This window comes from Poecilia reticulata, chromosome 19 (genome assembly GCF_904066995.2).
Source record: "Poecilia reticulata chromosome 19, P_reticulata-male-v2, whole genome shotgun sequence".
Lineage (NCBI taxonomy): Eukaryota > Metazoa > Chordata > Actinopteri > Cyprinodontiformes > Poeciliidae > Poecilia > Poecilia reticulata.
Genome location: NC_088848.1, coordinates 8094921 through 8121873, shown reverse-complemented (window position 1 = coordinate 8121873; position 26953 = coordinate 8094921). Strand labels below are relative to the sequence as shown.

The 26953-nt window shown below is 37.4% G+C and overlaps 1 protein-coding gene across 2 annotated transcripts; it reads left to right on the top strand.

The window, feature by feature from the left end:
• Positions 1 to 1532: 1532 nt before the first annotated feature.
• polr3a (polymerase (RNA) III (DNA directed) polypeptide A) lies at positions 1533 to 25997 on the top strand. Of its 2 annotated transcripts, XM_008436921.3 has the most exons (31): positions 1533 to 1748; positions 2327 to 2462; positions 3013 to 3150; positions 3498 to 3824; positions 3947 to 4186; positions 5214 to 5376; positions 5731 to 5867; positions 5962 to 6065; positions 6147 to 6288; positions 7186 to 7326; positions 8155 to 8224; positions 8500 to 8627; positions 8716 to 8854; positions 9326 to 9490; positions 10219 to 10391; positions 10929 to 11040; positions 13047 to 13165; positions 13701 to 13838; positions 14112 to 14282; positions 16076 to 16189; positions 17753 to 17788; positions 18116 to 18202; positions 18287 to 18369; positions 19268 to 19438; positions 19802 to 19895; positions 20044 to 20136; positions 21607 to 21771; positions 22641 to 22805; positions 24679 to 24810; positions 25052 to 25184; positions 25271 to 25997. In XM_008436921.3, the coding sequence occupies exons 1-31, from the start codon at positions 1705 to 1707 to the stop codon at positions 25417 to 25419; spliced, it is 4209 nt and encodes a 1402-aa protein (XP_008435143.1). In that variant the 5' UTR covers positions 1533 to 1704; the 3' UTR covers positions 25420 to 25997. The 2 variants fall into 2 exon arrangements, with proteins under 2 accessions (XP_008435143.1, XP_008435144.1); XM_008436922.3 differs by lacking the exon at positions 17753 to 17788.
• The last annotated feature ends 956 nt before the right edge of the window (positions 25998 to 26953 follow it).

Here is a 26953-nt window from a genome sequence, read left to right as displayed (position 1 = left end):
AGGCAGATACATCTGTGTATCATTAAGTCAGCTGGTTTCCCTACAGAGAGAGAGGTCTTTGGGGAATTGTTGTCTTCAAAGGGAGGTGTTTCTCTTTTTTTCAGAGACAGATCATGTAGAGCATCATATTAGTGGTTCAATTAGAAGCCATCGTAGTACTTAAGTGGCAGCAGAGTTGGAAAATGAAAAATCTGATTCAGTCAAGCAATTTTCACTGTCAGCGGTTATAAGCTGACAGAACAATTAATCAACACAAACACGCAGTGGAAGGAAATTCTCATCAGGAAGTCATCAGTTGTCATCAGCGATTTCATGCCACTGTATTAGACATCACAGGTAGCACCAAACAGCAAGTTCATTCAGTCGCTGCAGCCTCCTCTGTCAGTGTGGTTCCAGTGTTTGTGTTGGAAATAGTGTACATTTGTCTCCCTCTACAGGCCAGTTAATCATATTGCATACAAATAAGAGAGCTGCATTTTACCTGTGACGTTTTTTCTCTCCCTAATTCAAATAAAACATTGCAGTCCTACACGTAAGCGCTTCTAATATTATTCATATTTATGCTGAAAAATTAGCTCAATTAAATTTCCAGACACGCACCGAAAAATATAAATATGGGTAGCAAAGTCCCAATTCATGCTGCTTGAGCTTTAAGTTTTTTTGTTTTTTAAACAAATTTTGGAATTTTATGCAATAGACCAGGACAAAGTAGTAAAACATATTGAAGTGGTATTAATCATACTTAAATACATTTTTTTGTACTGCACAAAATACTGTATGGAATTCATGTTAAGCAGAGATTTCCCATTCTCCCAGCATAAACTTTTACAAAGACACTCTGTGTAAACAATAAAAGAACCATTGGCAGTTGACTGCTTTTATTTTGTATATGTTGACATTTTCTGTCAAAGGCTACCTTGGAATGTTGCATGTTACTTTTCTAGCAAGAAGACCCCCGGGTCAGATCCTTTTTGATAAAGTCTGCATGCCCACTATAAGAGCGTTTACAAAACCAAAGAACATAACTGTCAGGCAAAAGCATCACGGAGGAAAAACGACAATAAAATTCATAGCCGTTAGAGGGCAGCACAATCTCTGCACTTGCTGAATTCATGGCTCCGTGTGAGTTCTCTTTGGTGTGCTGTTTTGCGCGATGCTTTTACATGCTCCTCGTAAATTTGCATTTTAAAATAGAAAAACGTCCAAACACCCAAACAAAGCGAAATGAAATTCATTTGCTGAATTTAAAGAGAAAATATTTATTGTTAAATTCTAAATTGTGACCCAAAATTATGAAAATATTTGAAAGAAATACTCGGCGTTAGCTCCCTTTTTAAGTCGCCAAACATTAATGTCTTAAGAAAGGCAAAAAAAAAAAAAAAAAGAAGAAAGAAAGAAAGAAAAAAGAAAAAGAAGAAATGCCAGCCTATTATTATGCTTGAAACAAGGACATTTAGATGTAGAAATACACTTTTTGACTGCACCCAAGTCCAGGGAGGATGTCAGCATTTCAAAAAATACGTCTCAGGATAACGAACAGACATTGAACGTAGCACCTATGTGCCTCACATGCTACCAATACATTGCTCGGCTTTTGGCTAGTTTGTTCACAGCATGTGAAGACAGCGTGGCAGCATGTCGGAATAAGGATAGATTAACAATTTAATTAATTGTGCGAAAGGTTGTGTAACAATAGCTATCAAAATGGTGAAGGAACAATTCAGAGAGACAGATGTGGCGAAGAAAATGTGAGTGTGACTGCTAGCTTGCTAGCTCAGTCTGATAGCCACAGTTAGTTGAAGTGTTGCAGTTATTGCCAAGATTATTTAAAATATTAAAGAACAAATTAGGCTTACTGTCTCTTGACTAACATATCTGATAATTAGTAGTACTTACAGTAATTTAATATTATTGTATTTGGTGTTGACCAGGCAACTTTGAGTGTTTTTGCAGACATATTGTGACGTATTTGTGCAACATTAACCCTTATATTCGTGTTTTCTTTGTTAATTTTGGGATCTAATTTCTCGTAAATTCTGAACGTTGCTCATTAAGAGCTGTTAATAATGCGTCTGGATCGTTCTTTTTCAGTTGAATGAGATGCAACAGTCAACTGCAATGAATTTTCATAAAAACTGTTTTAAATGATTGTGGATTTTCTGTAATTTTTCAGTCAGTCAAATGAAAGTGTCGAAAACATCTCTGCAGCCCACTATTAATATGACATTGATCTTATTGAACGTAGCAACTATTCGTTTGAATAGTTCACAACTGAAATGTTGTGCATATTTCAGTCTTTATCTGGACTCTTTGTGCTTGTTTACAGAAGCCACATCTGCTTTGGGATGAAATCTGCAGAACAGATGCGAAAGCAGGCCCACATCCAGGTGGTCAGTAAAAATCTGTACAGCCAAGATAACAAACGCACTCCTTTGCCTTATGGAGTGTTGGATCACCGAATGGTATGGAGCATAATACGGTCATTTTTTATTATTTTTTATGAAATGTTTTACGTTATTCTGTGCAAGAATAAATTACAAGTTATTACGTTTATTAACTCCAGTTATGCTCGCATACAAAAAAAAAAAAAAACTGCTTAGTTTAGCTGTCCACATGTATAAAAGTGATTAAGCAGCCAAAGTTCATGTACTTTGTACAGCATGGTTCATATGCAGTCTGCAAAGGTTTGGAAATGTCTGGATAATTACAGGAAAGGAAAGTAATAGGATGGAAAAATCCTTCCTTCCTTCCTCTTTGTGTCCTTGTACACTTCAACAGTGTCTCCTTTACTTTTCTCCTCCATACTTCCTACACTCCTTACTTCCATTCTAAGGGTTTCCTTAAGAGTATGCCTTAAGACTAAATACTTTCAAATCTATATGCGTACAAATGTAGAAGGTTAAAGCACAGAAAATGGAGGTGAAGATAGTTACGGAAGTATAACACTTTACAGGATTTTGCACATTAACATTGTTTGCTCATTTTTCATGAGATACATAATATTTCCTGTAGGGAACCAGTGAGAAAGACAGACCATGTCTGACATGTGGGAAAAATCTGGCCGATTGTTTAGGACATTACGGCTACCTGGATTTGGAGCTGCCCTGCTTTCATGTCGGCTACTTCAAAGCAATTATTGGGATTTTGCAGGTAAGAAATCATGATTTCCTTTTTACTTAAAAAGGAACATCTGATCACCAGGACGATCAGTGAAAGCGATCAATCCTGCCTGAAACATTGCTTAATTTCTCTGTATGTCCTGTAGATGTCACTAGAGCGTCACAATCAGAACAAGATAATAAATGAAGTTCTAAATAAATTCTCCAAACTTAAAATCATTTGTCCTTCTCCTGAATGTATTCATACAACTTAAATGTGTGTTTTTAAATGTTAAAACATCTGAATATGTAGCCTCGTCTTTCCTCATTGAGGCATTTTTGTGACTGGTTCCAAGCGTAAATTCAACGTTCAAATATAAATTAATATTCTCTGTGCAGATGATCTGCAAGACATGTTCGAGTATAATCCTGACCAAAGAGGACAAACAGCAGTTCATGGATTACTTGAAACGGCCAAACTTGGCCTACCTGCAGAAACGAGGGCTGAAGAAGAAGATCTCTGACAAATGCCGCAAAAGGACAATTTGCTTGAACTGCGGCGCTTTCAATGGATCTGTGAAAAAGTGTGGCTTGCTTAAGATCATCCACGAGAAGTATAAAACAACCAAAAAGGTGGTGGAGCCCTTCGTGTCTGATTTTCTGCAGTCCTTTGATATTGCCATTGAGCACAACAAACTAATGGAGCCTTTATTGCCCAGAGCACAGGTAAGGCTCAAATCTGTTCAAATAAATAGAAATACATAGCTACATGTATACTAAAGAGTTAGCGTTTTTTTTTGCTCCTCTATTGGAGACTGGTTCACTTTGAGTCTCATTCCTTTTTACAGGAAAATTTGAACCCTCTGGTGGTTCTCAATCTGTTTCGGAGAATTCCTGCAGAAGACATCCCTCTGCTGTTGATGAACCCAGAGGCGGGGAAACCCGCAGATCTCATTATCACACGTCTGCTTGTGCCGCCTCTCTGCATCCGACCGTCAGTGGTCAGCGATCTGAAGTCGGGCACCAATGAGGACGATCTCACCATGAAGCTGACGGAGATAATCTTCCTAAATGATGTCATCAAAAAGGTCGGTATTAATCAGGGAAACCGTCGTCAACTGAAATATAGTTCCTTGCAAATGTACCTATACCTGTTGATGTTCTGTCACAGTCCTAATGAATCCAACAAACTTTGACGTGTTTTACCAGAAATTTATGCGGTAAAAAAGAAAAAGAAAAATGTATTTAACTGTTTTGAGAAATAAAAATACAAAATTGTGTACCAAAAGTGAAAAGACAATAAAACAAAAATGCGTCTTTCTTCACTGATACCACCTGGGGTCTCTGAAAGAAGAGTTCTAGAACTTTATCATGTTAACATGACACAGAAATTCATCAGTTTATAATATCTTACTCCTTTTCAGGCCAGACGTCCTTATTTTGCTGTTTTTCCTTTTTGCCTGAGGTGCTTTACTGCTGCTGTTATAAAGCTGTTATAGAACTGTTATAGACTTTTACCAGATAATATGCTCTAAATCCTAAATCACTGTGGCTGAATGTCTGGTCTACACCCACCTCAAAGATCGCAGATTCTCAATTGCAACACTGGTATTTAATGTTATCTCATAATTTAAGGTTTGTACTGGGTTGAAAGTTGAAATTTGTGAATCCATTTGGCTAAAAGACACACTGCATATGTTCAACCTTCACTAAAGAACATTAGCAGGTAGCTTTAGACTCTTGTGTGAAGACTGTAAATAATTATTTAAATTATGAAGACTGAGCTGAGATGGATCAGCTATTAGGTCTGATGTGAATCGTCTTTTCAAAGCGTAGCGTCATTGCACTTGGAATAGAAATTACATTTCAGTCAATAGAAGTGTTTTTACCTACAGGGGGCCATTGATGAGGCTTGGCTTTTACTCCTGCATAATTAGGTCACTAGTCTGTGTAATTTGTCAAATGAGCTGCTCTCCAAGTTTTAACTGCCATTATCGTCTGTAGAGAATCTCTGATTCCTTCATTTAAAAACAGTACAGTTCTACAGATCATCTTAATGCCATAAGTCTTATTTTCCCTTGGAACAGTCTACTCTATCATGCTCTTTGCCTTTAGCATCGAATGACTGGAGCAAAAACCCAGATGATAATGGAGGACTGGGACTTCCTGCAGCTGCAGTGTGCCCTTTACATCAACAGTGAACTTTCTGGCATTCCCCTCAACATGGCACCTAAAAAGTGGACCAGAGGCTTTGTGCAAAGACTAAAGGGAAAACAAGGTACATTCAATGGAGAAGGCATTCTCTCTTTTAGTCAAATTCCTCCTGCTCGTCACGTCTAATGTCGATCAAGTCTTTCAAAACAAACGTTTGGAATTTTCTGTTTGTTAACTAAGCAAATAATCATCCATCCACCTTCATGTTTTTCTTTTTCACCCTTCCTTCTTTCCTTTTTACTTTTGTGAGTGACAATATTGAGTCCGAATCATACTTACTGAGACATTTTGAGCACAAGCAGCAGTTCAATAACATTTAAAGATTTTCTCAAATCTTTGCACAATTAGTATTGTATTACTGTATTACGCTTTTAAATAATTTATTTGAATTTGACTCATTTTTACTTTAATGACTCAGGTCGATTCAGAGGAAACCTCTCAGGAAAAAGAGTGGACTTCTCTGGAAGAACTGTCATTTCCCCTGACCCAAACCTAAGGATTGATGAGGTTGCTGTCCCTGTTCACGTGGCTAAAATCCTGACATATCCAGAGAAGGTAAGGTGTTCTTTATAAGTTCGGGAAATTCATTACACGGCCTACATAAAGTCAGAGTCTAAGTTGAAGTAACTGCCTTTGACTCTGTCTGAAGGTAAACAAAGCCAATCTGGAACTAATGAGGAAACTCGTTCGTAACGGCCCAGACGTTCACCCCGGAGCCAACTTTATCCAGACTCGTCACACACAGATAAAAAGGTAAATTTAGCTGCTTCTTCCTCGGATTAAAAGCAGCATGTACAAAGCTTATTTCAGAGCAAACATCTCTGACTTCATCAGATTTTTGAAATACGGGAACCGTGAAAAGATAGCTCAGGAGCTGAGGTTTGGTGACGTGGTGGAAAGACATCTGATTGATGGAGACATCGTCCTCTTCAATCGACAGCCTTCTCTGCACAAACTCAGTATCATGGCTCACATAGTAAGTTGGGTTTTTGACTAAAAATATTTCTAAGCTCTTCCTAACTTTAGTTCAGTCGTCAAAAGGCACTTTACCTGACAAACTGGTATTTTTTTTAAGATTTAGAATTGTTTTAGGACCAGATTTACCTGAGTTTTAGTCCAGTTCACTCTTCAAATGATTGAAGATTGATGGCAATGCCCTTTTAAAAGGTTTTTCTGCCCAGGGAAGTCTAGATTGTGTTGATTTTTTTTTTCAGCAGTTTCTCCCGATCAAGCTTAGAGCTTTAATGGGAAAGAACAACTCCAGGCGTTGAGAATGGATCTGTTGCAGTAGCATTGCTGAAGAGACACTATATTTAGGACTGATTGTTACAAGGACTAGTGGATCTAATGGAAACCATATTTGTGAGGGCTACTCATTTGTAAAGACTTCTTAAGTATTAAAAATGATTAGCACAAAGGTCAGCTTTTGACCGCCTACGTTACGAAGTTAATCTGCTACTTACTTTTGCAATTATAATGTGCAATCTCATTTTATTGCACTACTCCCAACAACAAACTATTTTTCATTTTACATTTTTCAGCTGTGATCAGAAGTCACAGCTGAAATAGGTTTTTTTTTCTTTTTTTTTTTTCCATACATGAACAAAAGGCAGAAAAGAATGTAAGCAAATGAATGCTCAGGCACTTTACATCACCCACCACATTAATAATTTTCTATGATGCACTAATGAGGCATGAACTCTCTACAAAGAGCTATGGCTGATTGGAAGAACATAGGTAATTATGGTTATTGTGTGAATTCGAGTGGTGTCTTTTGTCTCCCGTTGGTGATTTAATGTTGCAAAGTCAAAGAGCAGAATACTGATTTTATTCCTTTCGCTTATGATGAATCATCTCTTTCTCAACCTCGCAGGCTAAAGTCAAACCCCACAGGACGTTTCGGTTTAACGAGTGCGTGTGCACGCCGTACAATGCCGACTTTGACGGCGATGAAATGAATCTCCACCTGCCTCAGACTGAAGAAGCCAAAGCCGAAGCCCTGGTCCTGATGGGGGTTTGTGTCATCGCATTATTCAAGCAGAACAACACCCTGCACAATTATTTTCACCCAAAGTAAAGATGTATAAAAAAACCTAAAAATTTTTTTTTTCAAAACTCACATATATACAATGTTTTGGATCTCATGCAGAGCCTCAACGTTTTTTTATTTTTATGTTCTAAAATTTTAGGTCTTTTGAAGTCTGCAGATATTTGTCTCAATATGATTTTGGGGTACAATATTTATGGTGCCATGCATTCAGAGCTGACTTGCCAATATTATTTTTGACCAGTTGGACAAAAATAACTAACTGTTTTATGTTTCCACACCTAGTTTGAGATCTTAGTGAGATGTTAATGCTTAGAATAGGGGGGGGGGGGGGGGGGGGATAATGTGACATTGGAAAAGAAAAAGCTGGAGTAATAATGGCAAATTAAATAGTCATTGTCATAAAACAGTAATATTCCAACTTAATGTGTTCCTTATTTCATTCCTTCATTCACTTATGAATGAAGTTGCACTCCTGACTGAAGCAAGATCTACTTCTATTTTTATTTTAAAATAATAATATTTTGTCATCTTAAAGTTGGCACTTTTTACATGTATTTAATTCCTCAATATTTCTTAAGTCTGATGTTTTTGTGATGATGTAATGACGGCAAATTAGGCTGGTATAATAGAAATGCATTTCGTTTTTGGATGAAATTGGGTTTTCTAGATTATTGGGTTCCTTTAAAAATTTGCCAATAAAATCAATTGAAATCTAATAATTTAGTTGAAATCCAATAATGAGATGTTGCCTTCAGTAAGTTTTCAGTTTCGGTTATTTGTCTTGTCTTCTAGACTAAAGCTAACCTTGTTACTCCAAGAAATGGCGAGCCTCTGATTGCTGCTATTCAGGACTTCCTGACAGGTGGGTGCAGAGATCTGTTGTAAGCGTTTACAGATGACAGTAGTTTGTTTGTTTCTTTCCTAATATGATGCTTCAAAATCTTTAACTTAGAATGAAAAAAAATTTTTTTTCATCAACAAATGTTAGAAATTCCCCCAGTTTTCCTAGTGTTTAAAAATACATGTTTACGCTGTTTAAAGTGTCAATTTCTTGCTTGTCAAGGGAGCCATAAAGCAGCGTTGACAAGTAGCTATGTTTCACCAGCACTAACTTTGCGACATATTTTGTCTTCTAAGGTGCGTACCTGTTGACGCTGAAGGACACCTTTTTCGATAGGTCGAAAGCCTGCCAGATTGTTGCGTCAATACTTGTGGGGAAGGATGAAAAAATCAGGATCTCCCTCCCTCGCCCTGCTATAATAAAGGTATAATAAAGGTAGAGCAACCACAGTGTCTCTTGTCACGCCACCCTGTTTTTCTTAGACTGCTAATATGCTGTTGTGTTTCTATCAGCCAATTGCTTTGTGGACAGGTAAACAGATCTTCAGTGTCATTTTGAAGCCAAGTAAAGATTGCCTTGTCAATGCAAACTTGCGGACCAAAGGCAAACAGTACTGCGGCAAAGGAGAGGATCTCTGCCACAACGACTCGTGTGAGTTTCACATTAAAAGTTTGAATGGTTTTTACTGTCTTGATAATTACTTTTTATTCACTTTGATTTTATGTGATCAGCCACCCCAAAGTAGCTTATAATTGGATCATGGGAGAAAAATTATACACAATGTTCATTATTTTTGCTTTGTTTTGGAATATAAAATCAATAGTAAAATACTTTCAAATTTGGAAAAGTATAGTGAGAAATCACAAAAAGTTCAAATTACTTTTTTTTCCAACCTAAATATCTAATTTCACATCTAATTTCTTAAGGGAAAAAAAATAATTATTTTCACACTATTCATTGAGTGACTGTCTCTCATATCACATTTCATTTCTAAAACATTATCAGCTGTCCTGAGGCAAACATCACACTGTTCCATTGACCTTGTCGACGTTTCTCTTCTGGATCTAACGGCTTCATCTCTGTACCTGTGTTTTTATTTTTGTTGTTGTGGCACACCTTCAGTTGTGGTGATTCACAACAGTGAGCTGATGTGTGGAAGCATGGATAAGGGCACCCTGGGGTCCGGCTCAAAGAACAACATTTTCTACATCTTGCTAAGAGACTGGGGACAGCTGGAGGCTGCCAACGCCATGTCCCGCCTGGCACGACTCGCTCCGGTCTATCTCTGTAGGTGGTCCACAGTGTTGGCCTAAAATCTGGTCACTAAAACTTTGCAAATGTTTAGTGTACACCAAAAATATATAACGTAAATATTCCTAAAAACAGACAAAAATCTCTTTATTATAGTAATTTCTCCCAAACCGGTAGGCTAGCTTTTATGGGAGCTTTCTTTAAAAGAAGATTTTTTATAATGTTGATATTGAGACATTTTGTAATTTGAAACCTTTGAACACAAGGGTGGGTGGATTTTAACGATAGTTAAATATTTCTTTGATTTCCAAATCTGTAGCTTCTTAAACTGGTCTTTAAAACGAGAACCACAAACTGGAAAATGCATCCCAACGTATTGCTTTAGACTTTTGCTTTTTAAACATGGTTTTAAACTTTTTTTTATTTTTATTTTTTGGAGGGTGACTTACCCTCCACAAGTAGGGTAAGCCACAAAGGATCATTGCAAAACAGAGTGCTTTAAGTAAGCGTTTTTAATGACAAGCTGGGCAGAAGGCAAAGTGTGGTTGAAAAGATATTAAGTAAGCCATTATGCAGCCACAACTCTCTTTTAAATGTGCAAGGTTTCCCCCAGAAAACCTGCTAAGCCCAGTGGTTGGGCGCTAGAGCAGTCATTAATCCAGCGGCCTGTCTTTTGAGTTAGAAAATGTTTAAAGTTGACAGGAAATCTGAAAATATCACTTGAATGTGGTTCTGAATGTAGTTCTTTCTCATTCGATTTTCAGCCAACAGAGGCTTCTCTATAGGAATCGGTGACGTGACTCCCGGGACGGGTTTGTTGAAGGCCAAACAGGACCTGCTGGACGACGGCTACAAGAAGTGTGATGAATACATCGAAGCTCTGCAGACGGGCAAGCTGCAGCAGCAGCCCGGGTGCTCGGCAGAGGAGACCCTGGAGGTGGGCTCATCACACCCGGACTCCTCCTCACCGCCACTTTGATGGTGACTCATTAGGAGTGTCGCTGAGTTTTCTGATTTCCAACAAAACAGGACTTTCAAACTAGTCTCCAGCAGAAATTTGAGTGATTATTATAAATGTTTCAAAAATCTTTTTTACAGCAGCTGTGATCACATACTGATCTGACCCCACATGAATCATTTATAATAAATGATTCCTGTGTTTAAAAATAGAAGCCACTCATTAAGCTATTTTTCCAGCCTTATAATGGCCACTTATTCATCGACTTACTCCACTAACAAAAGGTGAACATTTTAACTTGCCTTTTTACCTTAAAAGCATATCGGTTCAATTCAAAGTCACACAGAACAACAATAAACAAGGGCTTCATATCTTTGACATTAAATCAGTAAATTAATGTACATACTGCACACTGATACAAATAGCTGAAAATTGCTTAACTTGTATGTATAGGATGAAAAGAATTCTGTCATTCTGTGATGTTCACCAATGTGTTTTGTTTTGCTTTTTCGACAGGCTCTCATCTTGAGAGAGCTTTCTGTGATCAGAGATCGAGCTGGCAGTGCTTGTCTGAGGGAGCTTGATAAGAGTAACAGCCCCCTCATTATGGCTCTCTGTGGCTCCAAAGGTAAGCCTGCCTGAAAACTATTCTAGGATTACCCTCCGTTCTTAATTGGTCGTTATCACAGAAAAGAAACACAAAAAGCGTGAGTTTGATCAGTATGTCTTTCTAACATTTCTACGTAAAAAAAAGAAAATAGCAAAGGAAGGTAGAGAGGCTTTCAGGTGCTTTTAAGAAAAGGCATTTTTTATAGAAGTGACGTTGAATAGCAGCTAAAACCAGTTGATAATCATACAGTATGCTGAATGCATCTGTGTATTAATGTCTCTTTTTTTAAAGTCATAATTTAGTTGTTATACATACAGCTCTGGCAAAAATGAAGACATCACTTAAAATGATCAGTTTTTCTGATGTTACTTTTTATAGGTACATGTTTAAGTAAAATGAACATTGTTCTTTTGCTCTATAAACTGCTGACAACATGTCCAAGCAAAATTTAGTATTTATTTGCAGAAACTGAGAAATGGTCAAAATAACAAAAAAAAAGATGCAGTGCTTTCAGACCTCAAATAATGCAAAGAAAACACGTTCATATTCATTTAGAAACAGCTATACCACTGTTTTAACTCAGGAGGAGTTCAGAAATCAATATTTGGTGGAATAACCAGGAGGTTTTCAGGAGGAGGGGTTCAGTGCAGTGGCCTCTCAATTTTTTCCAGAGCTGAATATTTGGTGTGCAGATAAGTTTATAGTTGATTCAGTGACTCCCTGATTCCATGAGGTCCTGTGGCTGTCTAAATCGTCACATTTTTCACATTATGCTTAACAATTGACATAAGATGTATTTGCTTATATGCTGTTTGTCTTCACCCAATTTGGTGTTACACAATGGTGACTCATCTGTGCTCTGCATGGATCTCTTCTATTAGTTTTCATTTCTTGAAATGCAACTTTGCAAACTTTATTTGTATGAAATTTTCTGGCAGCATTCACAAACATTCCAAACTTTACCCTATAATGTCTGATGTTACTGTCCAATGCCCTGTTGTGAATTTTAAAATGTTACATTGAATCTAAGTTCTATAGAGATTCTAAGATGGTGCTCCTATACGACCCTCTGATGACTGTATCTGTTCAGGACTGTAGTTCCGTCATCAACGAACGAGGTATTACGTTAAGTAACCCAACGTTTTGTGAGCACATTCCAGATACAAAACTTCTTCTGACAGAATTAGTAAGAGGTCAGTCGGGAGTCCTTGCCCTTACTTTGAAGGACTTGCAGCACTTATGGTTTAATATTAATAGCACCCTTTGCCTTATTGCTGCCTTTCTTTCCCATGACTGTCAGCTCATCCCCATCCTATCCAATTAAATTTAAACTGTAGGAATAGTTATTGTTGCTGTTTGAGTTAGCGGGGAAAACATGGTGCAGCATGAGCTTTGGTAGTCCGGCAAGCTTTTAGACAGCATCAGGAAATCGTTTCTAAGTGATTACATCCGGAATTCAGATAAGTGACACCCTGACCTCTGTGCAACCTCTCTGTGACAGCTCAGTGCAATTAGATAGAGTGATCTGGTTCTTTTTTTTTTTTTTTTTTTTTTTTTTCAGAGAAGCCTTGATGCTTTAACACCATGAAAGAAGTGCTTATGTTTTTACACACCAGCAGAGAAAATTCTTCCAGACAATGGAGGTCTGAAAGAACCTTTTAGGTTTCTGGGAAGAAAACAAGTCTAATTACAGTTGCAGTTTCTTACAATTATAGGTCTAAAATATTAGCGATATAAATGAAATATGTTTTCCTTCAGCTCTTTACTACGTATCTGGAACTTTACTTCTTTGTAAACGTTTATGTCTGGAGACAAAATCCACATCAGTGTTTATGACAATTCTTTTATTTATATTTTGGCTTTTCTTTTTCTTTTTGTTTTATGACTTGATAGTCACTGTAGCAAAAGTTAGCTACAATGGATAGTGAATGTGAAACTTCTAGAGCTGCTGTTTCCTGCATTTAATGCGTTTTGGCCTGTATGCTCTGTTTACTGTCTGATCCTTTTGTTTTGCTTGCATTCAGGGTCCTTCATTAACATCTCCCAGATGATCGCCTGTGTGGGTCAGCAGGCTATAAGTGGCTCTCGAGTCCCGGATGGTTTTGAAAACCGCTCCTTGCCTCACTTTGAAAAACACTCAAAAGTGAGCTCTTTCATTCTCCTGTCTCTGTTCATCTGTTGTTTGTACAGCACTGTTGATACTGGGGTTGCAAACAACCCCACTAAGCAGAAGATTCATGTGATGTTCAACCTTTATTCCTGAGATATTTTAATTGTAAATCCCTTCCACATGACAAAAACGAAATTAAACAGCCCAGTGGTCATATAGATAAGTAAACTTGATAAAAACAAAGAAGAAAGAAACTAAATGCGTCAGAAATATTACCCAAAGCATCACCAATGTAGTGTTTGTTAGACATGAGGGTAACAACTTTGTAAAAGTATTACTGACTTGTTACTGTGATGCTTATAAGCTACACTAACTTATTTTCAGTAGTCCTTGCTATACTAACTTGCCCCACAATCTATTGGTTTGTCCCCATTCATGTGTTGAAAGCGATTATAGATTGAACCGCAGGAGAAAACTGGATAAAATCCAGATAAGTGCAATGCTCTCATGGGCATTTTCAAAACACTTTAAAGCTTGCTTAATGAGTCGATAATAATTTCACCTCCAGCTGCCTGCTGCCAAGGGTTTTGTGGCCGACAGCTTCTATTCTGGTCTGACGCCCACCGAGTTCTTCTTTCACACCATGGCCGGTCGAGAGGGTCTGGTGGATACTGCTGTCAAAACGGCAGAGACTGGATACATGCAGGTAATGCCGATGGATCCCTATGGTAACGGAGAACCGAATTAAACTGGGAAATGTGTAAACCCCGTACGTCTTCAGAACATGAATCAGCCTGTCCTCAAACTGCACCTTCAATGCAAACAAACTGTAAAGTGGCCAACAATTGCTCTTATATATTGACCGTCAGTCAATTGAGTGATTATTTTTTATTTTTTGGACCATTTTTCATGATTAAAATCAGCAGTAGCCTTGATGATGATGCTTTTTGGTAACTTTGACGGACGTTTGGTTTGACAGAGGCGTCTGGTGAAGTCTCTCGAGGATCTGTGCTCTCAGTATGACCTGACGGTGCGCAGCTCCACGGGTGACATCATCCAATTTATTTATGGGGGCGATGGCCTGGATCCGGCTGCCATGGAAGGAAAGGATGAGCCGCTGGAGTTCAAGAGAGTTCTGGACAATATTAGGGTGAGCTAAGACGAGTAAAAACAGATTGCTAGCGATGCGTTCTTTTCTTTCTGTCCTGCCTGTCACACATCTTGGGGTAGACCGCCAAAATATACTAAAAGTATTTGTTTAGCGTAAGGCCCTTATTTGAGTCCAGTTGTTTCTGCTGCCAACACAGTAATTTCGTAATTATTTTGAGCAAATTTCTCAAATTACTTGGAGCTGACAAAAGTTTGACATTCCTGGTTTGCTTTTAATTATTAATTGAGCTGAAAATTTACAGAAAGGGAAACTGTAAGGATATTTACCTGTGAAAGAATTTTTTAAATACAAATTAATGCCAATAATATAGTAATCTGTCATTTTAGTGATTATTCAACTGTGTGTAGTTGCTAAAATGCACCAGAATTTAATCTATACAACATGAATTAGAACTTGGAGACCTGTAAGTGAAGACAGTCTGATGCACACAGTATTACTAGATTGTGCTAAATTGGAAAAGTAAAGTCCTTATACTCTAAGAACACTTGTGATATTAATTAAGGTTAGTTTTAATCATAGCTGTAATGAAATAATTGATATTGTGAAAGATATCATCAAAGCTGACCATAGTATTTAACATACCTTTGTGCAACAAACGACACATTTTTAAACATCTATTTATCTACTCTATAACATGAAGGCATGCATGTATACATGTATACATTAAGTTGCTTATTTAAGGTAATTGAAAAATTATTTCAGCAAATTGCATCTTCATGTCTGGATCTCTTTTTCTTTTCTTTTTAAACAGACATTCAGACTGTTTTCTGTGTGAGAAAACACATTTTACATTCAAATGTTAAGTTGCGACTTCTTCAACCCAAAAAGCCATTAATCTTTCCAGAGTCTCTTACTTTAATAAACAGAGATAAGATAATTAAAGAAACAAAATCTATTTTCCAGACAGTGGTTTGATCCAAAAGATAAACTGGGTCATCTAAACTAAAGTGAGATTAAGTTTGATCTGGTCCAAACCTCTACCACTTTAGCTGCTTAAGGAAAGCTGTCCTTGTAATTTACTGTGTAATTGTTATGATCAAACTACCTTCTCTATTGAATTCTTATCTTTCATTCAGCACTAATTTTCTGAATGAGTGCATTTATGAATATATTACAAAATGGTCAAAGCTTCAATTGGGCTGCTGTTCAGAAACTCAATTTTACACCGACCTTAGGGGATTTGGAGGATTTTCTTATTTGAGGATTGTGGTATATCATTTCCCCCCCTCTTCGTCGACCTGAATTATTATTATTATTATTATGGCTCTGGAAGCATTAATAATATAAGATTAAGTCATAATTATTCATATGGATTATAGAACAATAGCATTTACTTCCAGTTTTGATGCAATTGATCATTTGGCTTGTAACAAGGAAGGAAAACATGGGACATCCCAGATTCTCTGAAGCAGCAAAAATAATGCAGATAAAAAAAATATTTGACTTGGAAATAGCCTCTCATTTTTAACATTTGACCAGTCAATGTAGTAGATGGGCTCATTTCAAAAGGCTGATCCCCTTTCCATTTAAAGATGACCTGATAGCGACATTCTTAACTCGGAATGCAGATAGCTGCATTGAGTCTATAATAATCACTGTGAAGTTTTTCAGAAATGTTAAAAAAAACGACAGTCATTTAGTCTGTTAAACACTAGTGTAATTCAGTAAACGATGGAGCATGCATGTGAACCGTTCATCCGGAGGGTTACTGTCTCTCTGCCAGTGACTGCCGATTGTGCGAATGATTGCTTCTGATTCTTTGTCCTCTCCAGGCGGTCTACACTTGCCCAAATGAGCCGGCCCTCAGTCAGAACGAGCTCGTCCTCACTGCTGATGGCATCATGAAAAAGGCGGACTTTTTGTGCTGCAGAGACAGCTTCTTGGAGGTAAGAATTGCCCAAGCGTATGACTGTTGTAAATCTACAGAAAAAGATCCTCATAGTTGCTGTTTTTTTATTTTATCTGCCTGGGGAAAAGACATGCTTTTAGGATTTTATACAATTAATTGTTGTCCAGTTTGCAAATTTTAAAGCTGTTGGTTTATTTCAGCAATAAATGTGCTAACTGTTGTAGCTCTCAGACAGCTTTTGTTCTGTAAAATGACGGTGCTGTTGCCCTTTTATTTGGGCAATGACCCCTTTCAAAATTCTAAACAATTTTTAATAACAAGTGGAACCGTTTAGGAGCACGTTCGTCATTTTACATGTCAGCTGACCGACATTTTATGGTTTATTGATTGAGTTCAGATGTAGACTGAATGAAGAATTTTGTTCTTTTACATATAAAACCAACATTTTCAGGTGTTCAAACAAGTTGCAGTCACCAGACTGAAAAACTCCTGCCTTGACTCCACAAGTCTGCAGTGTGAAAGAACTTGAGTTTTTTTTACTCAGATAAATCTACTGAACCTGAGACCAGAGCACATCCAGCTGCTTTAACAGGGTCACAAAAACATAAATGTGAGCTAGAAATTGGATAAATGTTGCAAATCCACATTTACTGTATATCTTGGGTAGGAGGTGTATACTTTTTCCACCAGAAGCAGATCGACCTTTCTTCTACAAACTGCAGTGTTATGACCTAACAAGCCAAGAAAAACTGAAAAGAGTTTATGTCATTTATCTAGGCTAAAGTTAGTTTACTTTCCAGAGCTAAAGATCAGTAAGCTACTTTGACACTATTACCTAGCATTCATGAGTAAGAAATGTCATGAAACCCAATGAAAATACCAAAAGTATTTGTTATTCTGTTTTCTAATATATAATTAGAAAGAGCTTCAAAATTTTTATCTCGAGGTAAACAGGGACTGGACCTGTTGGCTCCACCAAACGGAGAGGAGGCCTTTTATACTTTCTCTGACTTTTATAGTCTTTTAACTATTTCAGCCTCCCTGTTCTTTCATCACTGTTGTTTTTGATCTCCTGTTTTTATGCCTGCCCATGTTATCTATCATCTAAAACTGGGATAAAAATAACTTGCAGGGCTTTTTTTTGCCCTGTTAAATCTCTTAATGGACCTGTGACTCGAGTTACATTTACATTTTGATTTCAGTTAACTACCATGACCTTGTTGTTTTGGGGAAACAAAAGATGTTTGGAAGTTGGTTTGACCTTGCTGTTAATGTTCTGTATTGTTACCAAGTTCTTTTATTGGGCATAGTTAGTTTGCTTGTGCTACAGTTTTATTTGGAAATAAATCTGGTGTATTAAGCATCTACCTTATGTAACTTATTTGCGTCAGGAGAAGGTTTTCGCTTCTACAATGTACCGCTAGAACTTCTCAACATTTTTTTTTTAGATACAACCACAAGTTTCAGTGTATTTCCTGGGGTTAAACATAATTGAAAACAACATAGCGGTTAGTTGTGAAGTAGAAATACAAAGAAGCATTGAGTTGCCTGTTAAACACTTTGCCGGTTGTAATATCAAACTTTCACCCCTGTTATGAAGGAATTAACAGAGACTGGTGCAGAGAAGTACCTGGAGGTACAGTGACCAAGCATGTTGGATTGTTGTACTAAATCCAGAATGGTGTGCCGGCAAGATTTGTGTCTTGAACATATTAAATAACAGTGTGACTGTCAAAATTACTCTGATCTTTGTCATTTAGACTGACTCAAATATCTGAATGCTCTCTTTATTGCTTAGATTTTTCAGTGAGGTTGTGTCCAATTCATTTCTAACAGGTTTACTGCAGCGTCTAACCTTTGCATGACAATGAAACATTTTCCATATCACACAAACAGGCAGTCATCTCAGTCCAAAGGTTGCTCATAAATGGCCTTTTGATTTTGTCCCGTTCTTTTATTTCAGGAGATAAAGAAATTTATAAAGACCATGTCAGAGAGGATCAAGAAGACCAGAGACAAGTACGGCATCAATGATAACGGGACTACTGAGGTATTGATAATTTAAGAAAAATTTGTAGCGGCATTAGATCTAATCTTTCTTATAAATCTGTCTTAAACTATTTATTCCCTGCAGCCAAAGGTTCTTTATCAGTTGGACCGAATTACCCCAACACAACTAGAGAAGTTCTTAGGAATCTGCAGAGACAAGTATATGAGGTACAAAACTCATGGTGGTTTGATTTTATCGAGTCCCTATTCTAAATGCTTTGTGATATATGCGGCATTTGACGAGCAATGTAATTTTGTACTGGAGTAGTTACATTTAGCAATACAGAAGCCAATGCCACATCTGTCCACATCATTCGGAAAACCGTGTTTAAGTGTAGGCGTCTTTAATATCCAAATGTTTATTTTTGACTGATCTTTCTTGCCTATTTTTCAGCAATGTTTGATTATTCCTTCCAAAAGTATTTGTACCTCTTAAACCATTTAAACATTTTGTCATGTTGTAAGCAAAATTACAAAATATTGCACATCTAAAGCTGTTCTAGATGTTCTCATTGGCCACTTGAGTCCACAGTTGGCCAACCTAATCTCATTGCTGTAAGAACGTCAGTAATAAGTCACACAAGTTTTTTTCAAAGGTGGCGCTTTTCTTGGAAATGGTGCATCTTTCATCACTCTCTCATGTGATGAAATGTGGGATTTTATGAGATAGAACTGTTTGCAATTAAACTGTAAACATAAAAAAAGAGAGAAACATTTTGCGTTCACTCGATCTTTTTTAACTCTTTTTTTTTTTTTTTGTAAAAATAGCTAATTTGGAATCGGCAATCTGGTTTTTGGATCCATAGGCTATACTGAAACTGACTTGGGGCTGAAATGATCTGATCTAGGACCTGCCTTTTTATTAATGTTAATACTGCAGTAATGTGGTATGAATTCTTTAGCAAGTACTATACAGTAGAATTAGCCAATCTCACTGAGGTATATAACAACTTCTTTCCTTCTCTCGTGATCCGTATTAATCTTATGTTCTAACCTAAAATTTTATTCTTCCAATTTTGCTGTCTTTGCCGAGAGACTGATTATTACCTTTATTTTCTTGGTAAAGAGCTCAGATGGAACCAGGTTCAGCGGTTGGAGCTCTCTGCGCCCAGAGCATCGGAGAGCCAGGCACTCAAATGACACTGAAAACCTTTCACTTCGCTGGCGTGGCGTCGATGAATATCACTCTAGGGGTACCTCGCATCAAAGAAATTATTAACGCTTCCAAGAATATAAGGCAAGTAATTACAGAGAAAATTCAATATCTTCCCTGTGACGTTTTGGCGGAGAAAGTGTTTTTTTTTTTCTTTTTTTTTTTTTCAAAGGTGGCAATTTTCTTTGAAATGGTTAATCTTTGGAAATGGGCTGTAATTTATGGCTGCCAGATGGAGCAAGATTTTAGTCATAACCACAATTCAAATGGCTAGGAGTGCGTGCTTTAACGAGTCGTCCTCACCTGTTGAAAAGCTCCTCAAGTCTACAGCTTTAGCACCTAATTCAGAGTAAAATTAGGTTCTCAATGTTGTTCTGTGTCACAGTAGTAAACGGGCCCCTAATTTGTTTTGAATAAGCAACTGAGAGTTCTCCTCTCACCATGCAGCACCCCTATAATCACGGCTCACTTGGACGTGGAAGACGACGCAGACTTTGCCCGGCTGGTGAAGGGGAGAATTGAGAAAACGCTTCTGGGAGAGGTAATCCTTCCTAATCTTCTAAACGGGAGCTATTGTGCTGTAGAAATTGACCAGTGGGTCACAAGTGAACGCACAATGTGAAACATGAACAATTTCAAGTGCCAAACTGAAATGAACCCACGTTTATTTTTTTTGTGCTCCTCGACAGATTTCAGAGTACATTGAAGAGGTTTTCCTCCCGGATGACTGCTTCATCCTGGTGAAGCTGTCTCTGGAGAGAATAAGGCTGCTCCGGTTGGAGGTACGGCTCGTTTCTCCTTTTTCTTTCCCACTGCATATGTGAAGCGAATCCCATCTTCCGCAGCAGTGCTCAATAATTTATACTTCCCTTTCAGTTGCAATGAGTACTGCTGCGCAAAAGTATTTGAATGCTAATGGGTTCTTCGTTTTCTGTTTTGTCACGTTGTAATGTTTGAGATGTTCTAAGAAATGTTATCCTGAGCAAATAGAGCAGTGAAAAACGGTGTTAATTGATTAGAATATATTAGGATAAGTTTTATATTTTACTTGTTAAAATAAGACCAGAACGTCTATACATGAACAGTTAGAATAAAAGATGTAAAATAATAAATATAACACAGAAGAAAATGTTAAATAAAGTTTAAATGGATGAGGTTTGTGTCCATAGATCTAAGGCTTAGGGATATAGTTCCAGTCTGTGGGCTACTGGTGGCTACAGCTTAGAAAGCTCTGAAAATCAAAGCTGGGATCTTCAACTGGGCTCAGAAAGTAAGACGGAGTCAGTGTAACTGGAAAAACATGGTGTCCTGTATCATTGCTGGGAGAAAATGGAAATTAGTCTGTGCAAAATTTGGTAAATGACATTAATATTTGGATTTAGATTAACTTTTCACATTCGAATGAAAATAAGACTGAACAATTTATTGTTTTTTGGAAAAACTAGCTTTTAAAAAGCAGCAGTTCTGTTACTCCTTAGGTTCCTTGTAACTGCACTGCTATCAGTAATCTAGGAGCATATATATATTTTTAGACTGGTTTTAAATGAAATAAAGAGGTCAATGCGATAGTTCAGTCTATCATTTAGGATTAATTTGCAAAATTAACCAAACATCACGTTTAAAGACTGATGCATGCTATTATTGGCTTTAGACTGGACCACTGCATCTTTCTGTGTTCTGTGCTGGACACACATCGTCGCTGCTGCACGTCTGCTATCAGGAAACAGGCAAACTGAGCATGTTAAGTTGTCCGTTCTGCACTGGTTGCCTGTATGTTTTTAGGATTGACTTTAATTTTGGTTTTTAAATGTTTTATTGGACAGGCACCTTCTCATCTAATAAGACTTTTATAAGCTATTCTTTTAAGTTAAAGAATAGCTTATAGGAATTTGGTCCTAGTTTGGACCAAACCAGGACCAAACCTGTCCTGGTTTGGTCATGAGTTGATCTCAGTTATCTTTTTTTCCTCTTGTCATTTTAATAAATATGTTCAATAATGAAAACATGGCATTGAGATCTTGTACTTTAACAAGTTGCATTGTAAATGAAGTTCTTTACAGATGATAATCTATTTTTTTAGTGACTTCAAGTAGACAAACTCTTCATTGATTTCACGGTTCAGTTTGTTCATCTGTGAAATTTTTTTGTTTCATAGCTCTGTCTTAACACTCTTATTGCTCTGAGAGAACTTCAGGCTTCTGTCATGCCTGATCGCCTGCAGCTCATTTAGCAGAGATGTTTTCGTCCGCCAGGTGAATGCGGAAACGGTGCGGTACTCGATATGCATGTCGAAGCTGCGAGTGAAGCCCAGCGACATCGTCGTGCACGGTGAGGCGGTGGTCTGCGTGTCGCCACGGGAGAACAACAAAAGCTCCATGTATTACGTTCTGCAGTCATTAAAAGAAGAACTTCCAAAGGTAAAAAATAGATGAATAAAAATATACAAAACATACTTTTTTTAGGATCTTTAATATTCATCTTTCTGTAAGACCAGCCTTTCTGGTGAAGCTCCTGAGGAAACTGGGACTGTAAGAAAGGAGATTTTTATTCTCCTGTCTATGTATGTTTTTTTTTTTTATTTACTTCTAGATAGTTTTGAAAAGCCTTTTAAGCAACAAGTAGAGCACTCTGCAGCTGTCGGACAGTTAACAGCCTGAAAAACAGAATGGAAGGGAGCAGTTCTTTAAAGTCAGAATGTTACATCTCTGTGGGCATGTTATGAAGTGACACTTAATACCAATATTGATCTGTCTAGATTCAAGAAGGATAGGGAGCCCTGGAGAAATTGTTGGCAAAATTTATTTTTCTTCTAAAAGTCCAAAAATGTTTTCTTTTTTTTTTTTTCCTATCATAGTTTTTTCTTCCATCAAACTTTCCATTAATATTCCTGGATACTATGTGAACCTTTTTATTGTGTGTGTTTTGAATGTATGAGTTTACAAAAATCAAAAACACACAGATCAACTTTGTGTTATATTAATGGATTATTGCGGCCTGCATCTAATAAAACATAATCAGAAATGTTCAAATTATATTCATTTCAAAATTTCTAATTGTATTTATAATATTCAAATTAGAAATTTTGAATATCAGGCAAATAAAAAGGATCTTTTTTTAAAATACCAAAATATCCATCTACTGAAAACAACTTCAGTGTTTCACATCTGAGATTCTCTAACAGAGGAAGGAAATAAAGTGTTATAGTTAACTTAGATTAAGATAAAATTGAAGTCAAGAGTCATTAGTTACAAATAAATCCACGTCTCGCTGCGTGTTCCCCTTAAAGGTGGTGGTTCAGGGGATACCTGAAGTTTCCCGAGCCGTCATTCACATCGACGAACAAAGCGGAAAGAACAAATACAAACTCCTGGTTGAAGGCGACAACATGAGAGCTGTCATGGCAACGCATGGTGTCAACGGGAGCCGGACCACCTCGAACAACACATATGAGGTACGTGTGAAGAGGGGGGCATTCATGTTGAAGTTGTTTCGGCAGTCATTCTGCATATACTACGCAGCTGAAATTACAGGAAACTACTGATTAGAACTGCGATGAATTAAATGAAGATTTGATTTCTCTTTTTGTGTCGGTACAGATTTTTGCGCTCTATTATGCAGCTTTGAAATTGTTCTGATTGATGATTTCAGTGTCATTCGCAGCTTTTGAAAAGCAGCCCTTTACACAGAGAAAAAGCTGTACTAACTGAATCTTATACTCTCTTTGACCTTGTTAAAGATGCTGTAATGAAAAACGATAAGATTCTTACAACAACTACTACTGTTTCTAACATTTAGTCAATCACACAACATTTCAATATTAACTTTGTTATAAACGTACTCTGAATATTACTGATGGTCTTGTGCTATATTTTCCACTTTTATTGGCTGCTTCCACTTTTCCCTGTCTTGCATTCACATCAACTTCTTTGGAAAAACTCCCCTCGACTTAAAAACAACTCTCCAACAAAGATTCTTCATAAAAGTTAGATGTGATGCGAGTATTGAAAATCTTTAGCAGTTTGTGTGATATTGAATGATAACACTTCATGTGCTTTTAGATGAATTGTTGTTGGATTATTACCAGTTTCTAAAACTAATTAACACACAGCAGAGGAGGCAGGTCTGCAGGGATTCCTCCAGGGGCTAAATGCTAAAAAAGACAGAAACAAGTAGGCGAAAATGTCTAAGGAATATATTTGAGGCATGTTACTGATAAGAATCCTGAATATTTTGTCATTCTGAAACACTTGTTGTTGTTTTCAGTAATATTTATTAAATTTGAATCTTGCAAATACTTTTTTTAAATATTAAAAAAGGACTAAGCCTGGAATTAAAAAGAAAAACTAATTCATAAAAATAATAATAAAAAATGTGATATTAAAATTTTAGTAATCATGACAATAATTTCACTTTTGTAATTTTTTGTTTCCCATACTCGAGCAGCTTTAGCTGTTTGTGAGAAACTCCATGGCAACGTCATGACACAAATGACAAACAACCATGCAACAAATTAATTAAGACTCCCCAGTTTTCACGGTCAGGCCTTTGAACTGTGGGAGGAAGCTGGAGAGAACCTACGTATGCACAGCGACATGCAAACTCCATTCAGAACCCTGGACATTTTGCTGCAAATCAGCAGTGCTACCAACTGCACTGCCATGCAGATTTCTACATGCATTGACAACTGTATTTTTGCTGAGTAGCTGCAGGATCTAATAAATACATTTTAATTGTGAGTTGTAAAAGCACAAAGCATTATTTGGTCTCTAAGTGATCTCACATTAAAGATAATGGTCCACTATGCCATTTCAGCTTGTTTTGATTCTGCCATATTTTTAATTTTCAAATTTCCCTCAGTTTTTGTTGTGATATCATTCCTCAGTTATAATAAAGACTGGTACTTATTTTATATTTATCTAATTTGATGGCATTTCCATCTGTCTTTTTAAGCCCAGTCCACATTCTATTTATGCTGCCTGACATCAAAAGGCTTGTCCATGATCTGAGCTTTCTGTTCGTGATTTAAAGACAATAATAGTCCGCAGGGAGCTGAAAAAAAAACAACAACAAAAAAAACAAGTAATGCTTACTGCTGTGCTCAGTATTAAACCGTGCCTTTGCAATTTGGTGGCCAATTATCTAGTTATAGTTTTCTAAAGGTTCCTGATTTGTTTCTTTTTCATCGAAATGCAACCTCTGCTGAGTGTTTCAGCAGCCAGATATTTTTGGTGGGTTTGTTTTTGGTGGTTTCTAAGATACAGGGAACGGGATTAATTTTAAAATAAACTAAAATGCAAATGATTGTGTTTTGACCTTTCATCTAGGTTGAAAGGACTTTGGGTATTGAGGCTGCAAGATCCACCATCATTAATGAGATTCAGTACACCATGGTGAACCACGGCATGAGCATCGATCGCCGTCACGTCATGCTTCTGGCAGATCTCATGTCCTACAAGGTACTTAGAAAACATGGCGCCTGACATTATGTGCCCCCTGAAGGTATTGGGTTGCCCAGGATTTTATGTTGGGGTATCAGATGAAAGGGGGTTGAATATAACCTCACTCCACACTTTTCAGATCTTTGTTTTCTATTCCGTCCACTTCACAGTTGTCCTCCTCGTGTCCATTAGATAAAAGATGTGTCCTATTAAGTGTTTCACTTGCATCTTTCCCTTTCCGCATGATGTTGTATGAAAGGGGGAGATCCTGGGAATCACCAGGTTTGGACTAGCCAAAATGAAGGAGAGTGTCCTCATGCTGGCCTCGTTTGAGAAAACGGCCGACCACCTCTTTGACGCCGCCTACTTCGGACAAAAAGACTCTGTTTGCGGTAAACTTTTGTGTTTATAACAGGTAATTTGACCTATTTTGTGTGATTGATCCAGGTATTAAAAGATTCCCGTGTTCTCATTGCAGGCGTGTCGGAGTGCATCATTATGGGAATTCCAATGAATATCGGAACGGGACTGTTTAAACTCCTACACAAGGCTGACAAGGATCCCACTCCCGTCACCAGGCCGCTCCTCTTTGACAACGCAGACTTTCATATACCTCTGTTCACGTAGCAACAACAAAAGAAACAGCACGAAAGTTTGAAGCTTAGGTATTCATACCGTCTCCAGAGAGACCGTACCTTACTAAGTGCCTGCTGTGAGTTCAATTTCTTTTTTTTTTTTTTTTAAGGTTCTGACAAATAATATTCTTTTTTAGGCATCAGGTTGCTGCCTGGTGTCACCACTGTAAAACAGCTGCTTTTCAAACTTGTCAGCAAGTGATAAATGGTAATATTTTCTATTTTTATTTTTGATCTACGAAACAAATAGAAAAGCAGTTTTTCCCCTTTTTTCTGCTAAATAATGTTTCTTCTATTACATAACTATGTTCTCAGAGTGTGGAGACAAACCTCTGAATTATTTATGACAGAATTGCATTGGAAAGACGGTGTAGCAGTTTGAGTTGTTACCTCTCTAATTATGAAGAAACAAAGTGTCACATTTGAGTTCAGTTTTCTCCGTTTAAATTCTCAAATCTCACTGCAGCTTTTATTTGACTGTTTATTTTGTCTCAAGCTACTGAAAAGTATGTACATGTATGGAGAAAAGGCCAACAATAATCATAATAAATACAAGATTCTAAAATTAAAGAGGAAAAAATTGTTTTCCCTTTATTGTGGGTGCAAACTGTTTCATAATTAAAGATTTGTTTTAGCAATGTGGCCAAACTAATCGGATCAGATCTCTATTTATGTGGAGCAGCAAGTCACAATAAAAAACAAAACAAACATTTAACTTGAAGACATGGCATGAAATTCCTTTGTTTCAACCAACGGGGGTTAGAAAGGCAAAACATGTAAATTAAAAACATAAAAGTTGCTGATTGGACTGAGAGGTGAACAAGAAATCAATAAATCATAATGTCTGAATCCATCACTCTGCGTTCACACTGCAGCCTAAAGTGACCCAATTCCGATTTTTTTGACGTAATGCGACCTGTATCCGATCTTTTCATGGCAGTCTGAACAGCACAGGTCGGATTCTTTTTCCAACGTGATCCATATCCGATACGTATCCGATTCAAATGCTACCTAACGTCCACACCGTATTCATCTGAACTGAACACTGATTCTCAACAAATCTCACTATTCTCCGTTCTGATACACGCAAGCGGGAAGAAAAGCAACAACCATTGCGGACCATAGGAGGATTAAGTTGTTAATATGTTACTCCGGCCGGACAGCAACTTCAAATATGCAAGCTAAGCTGTACCGTTAGTCTCCATGTTTACTTCCGCAAACACTGAGCACTGCGCCCTCTACTGCGCATGCGGGACGCTTTCAGGTCATTAGCCCGTTCACACTGCCGAACTCATACAGGTCGCATTTACTGGCAGTGTGAACGGCCCCGGCAAAAAAATCGGAATTGCCAAAAGAATTGCCGATAAGGTTCAGCAGCCTCGGGGAGAAATTTAGACTTTATAAGTCTTTCTTTTTTTTTACCCAGCATGCTCTTGCTTTTATGTACTTTGAACCTGTTTTAAGGCCTATTTAGGATTCAGTTCATGAATAATAATATGTAAAGGTGGCGAGAGTTTAGTTTTTTT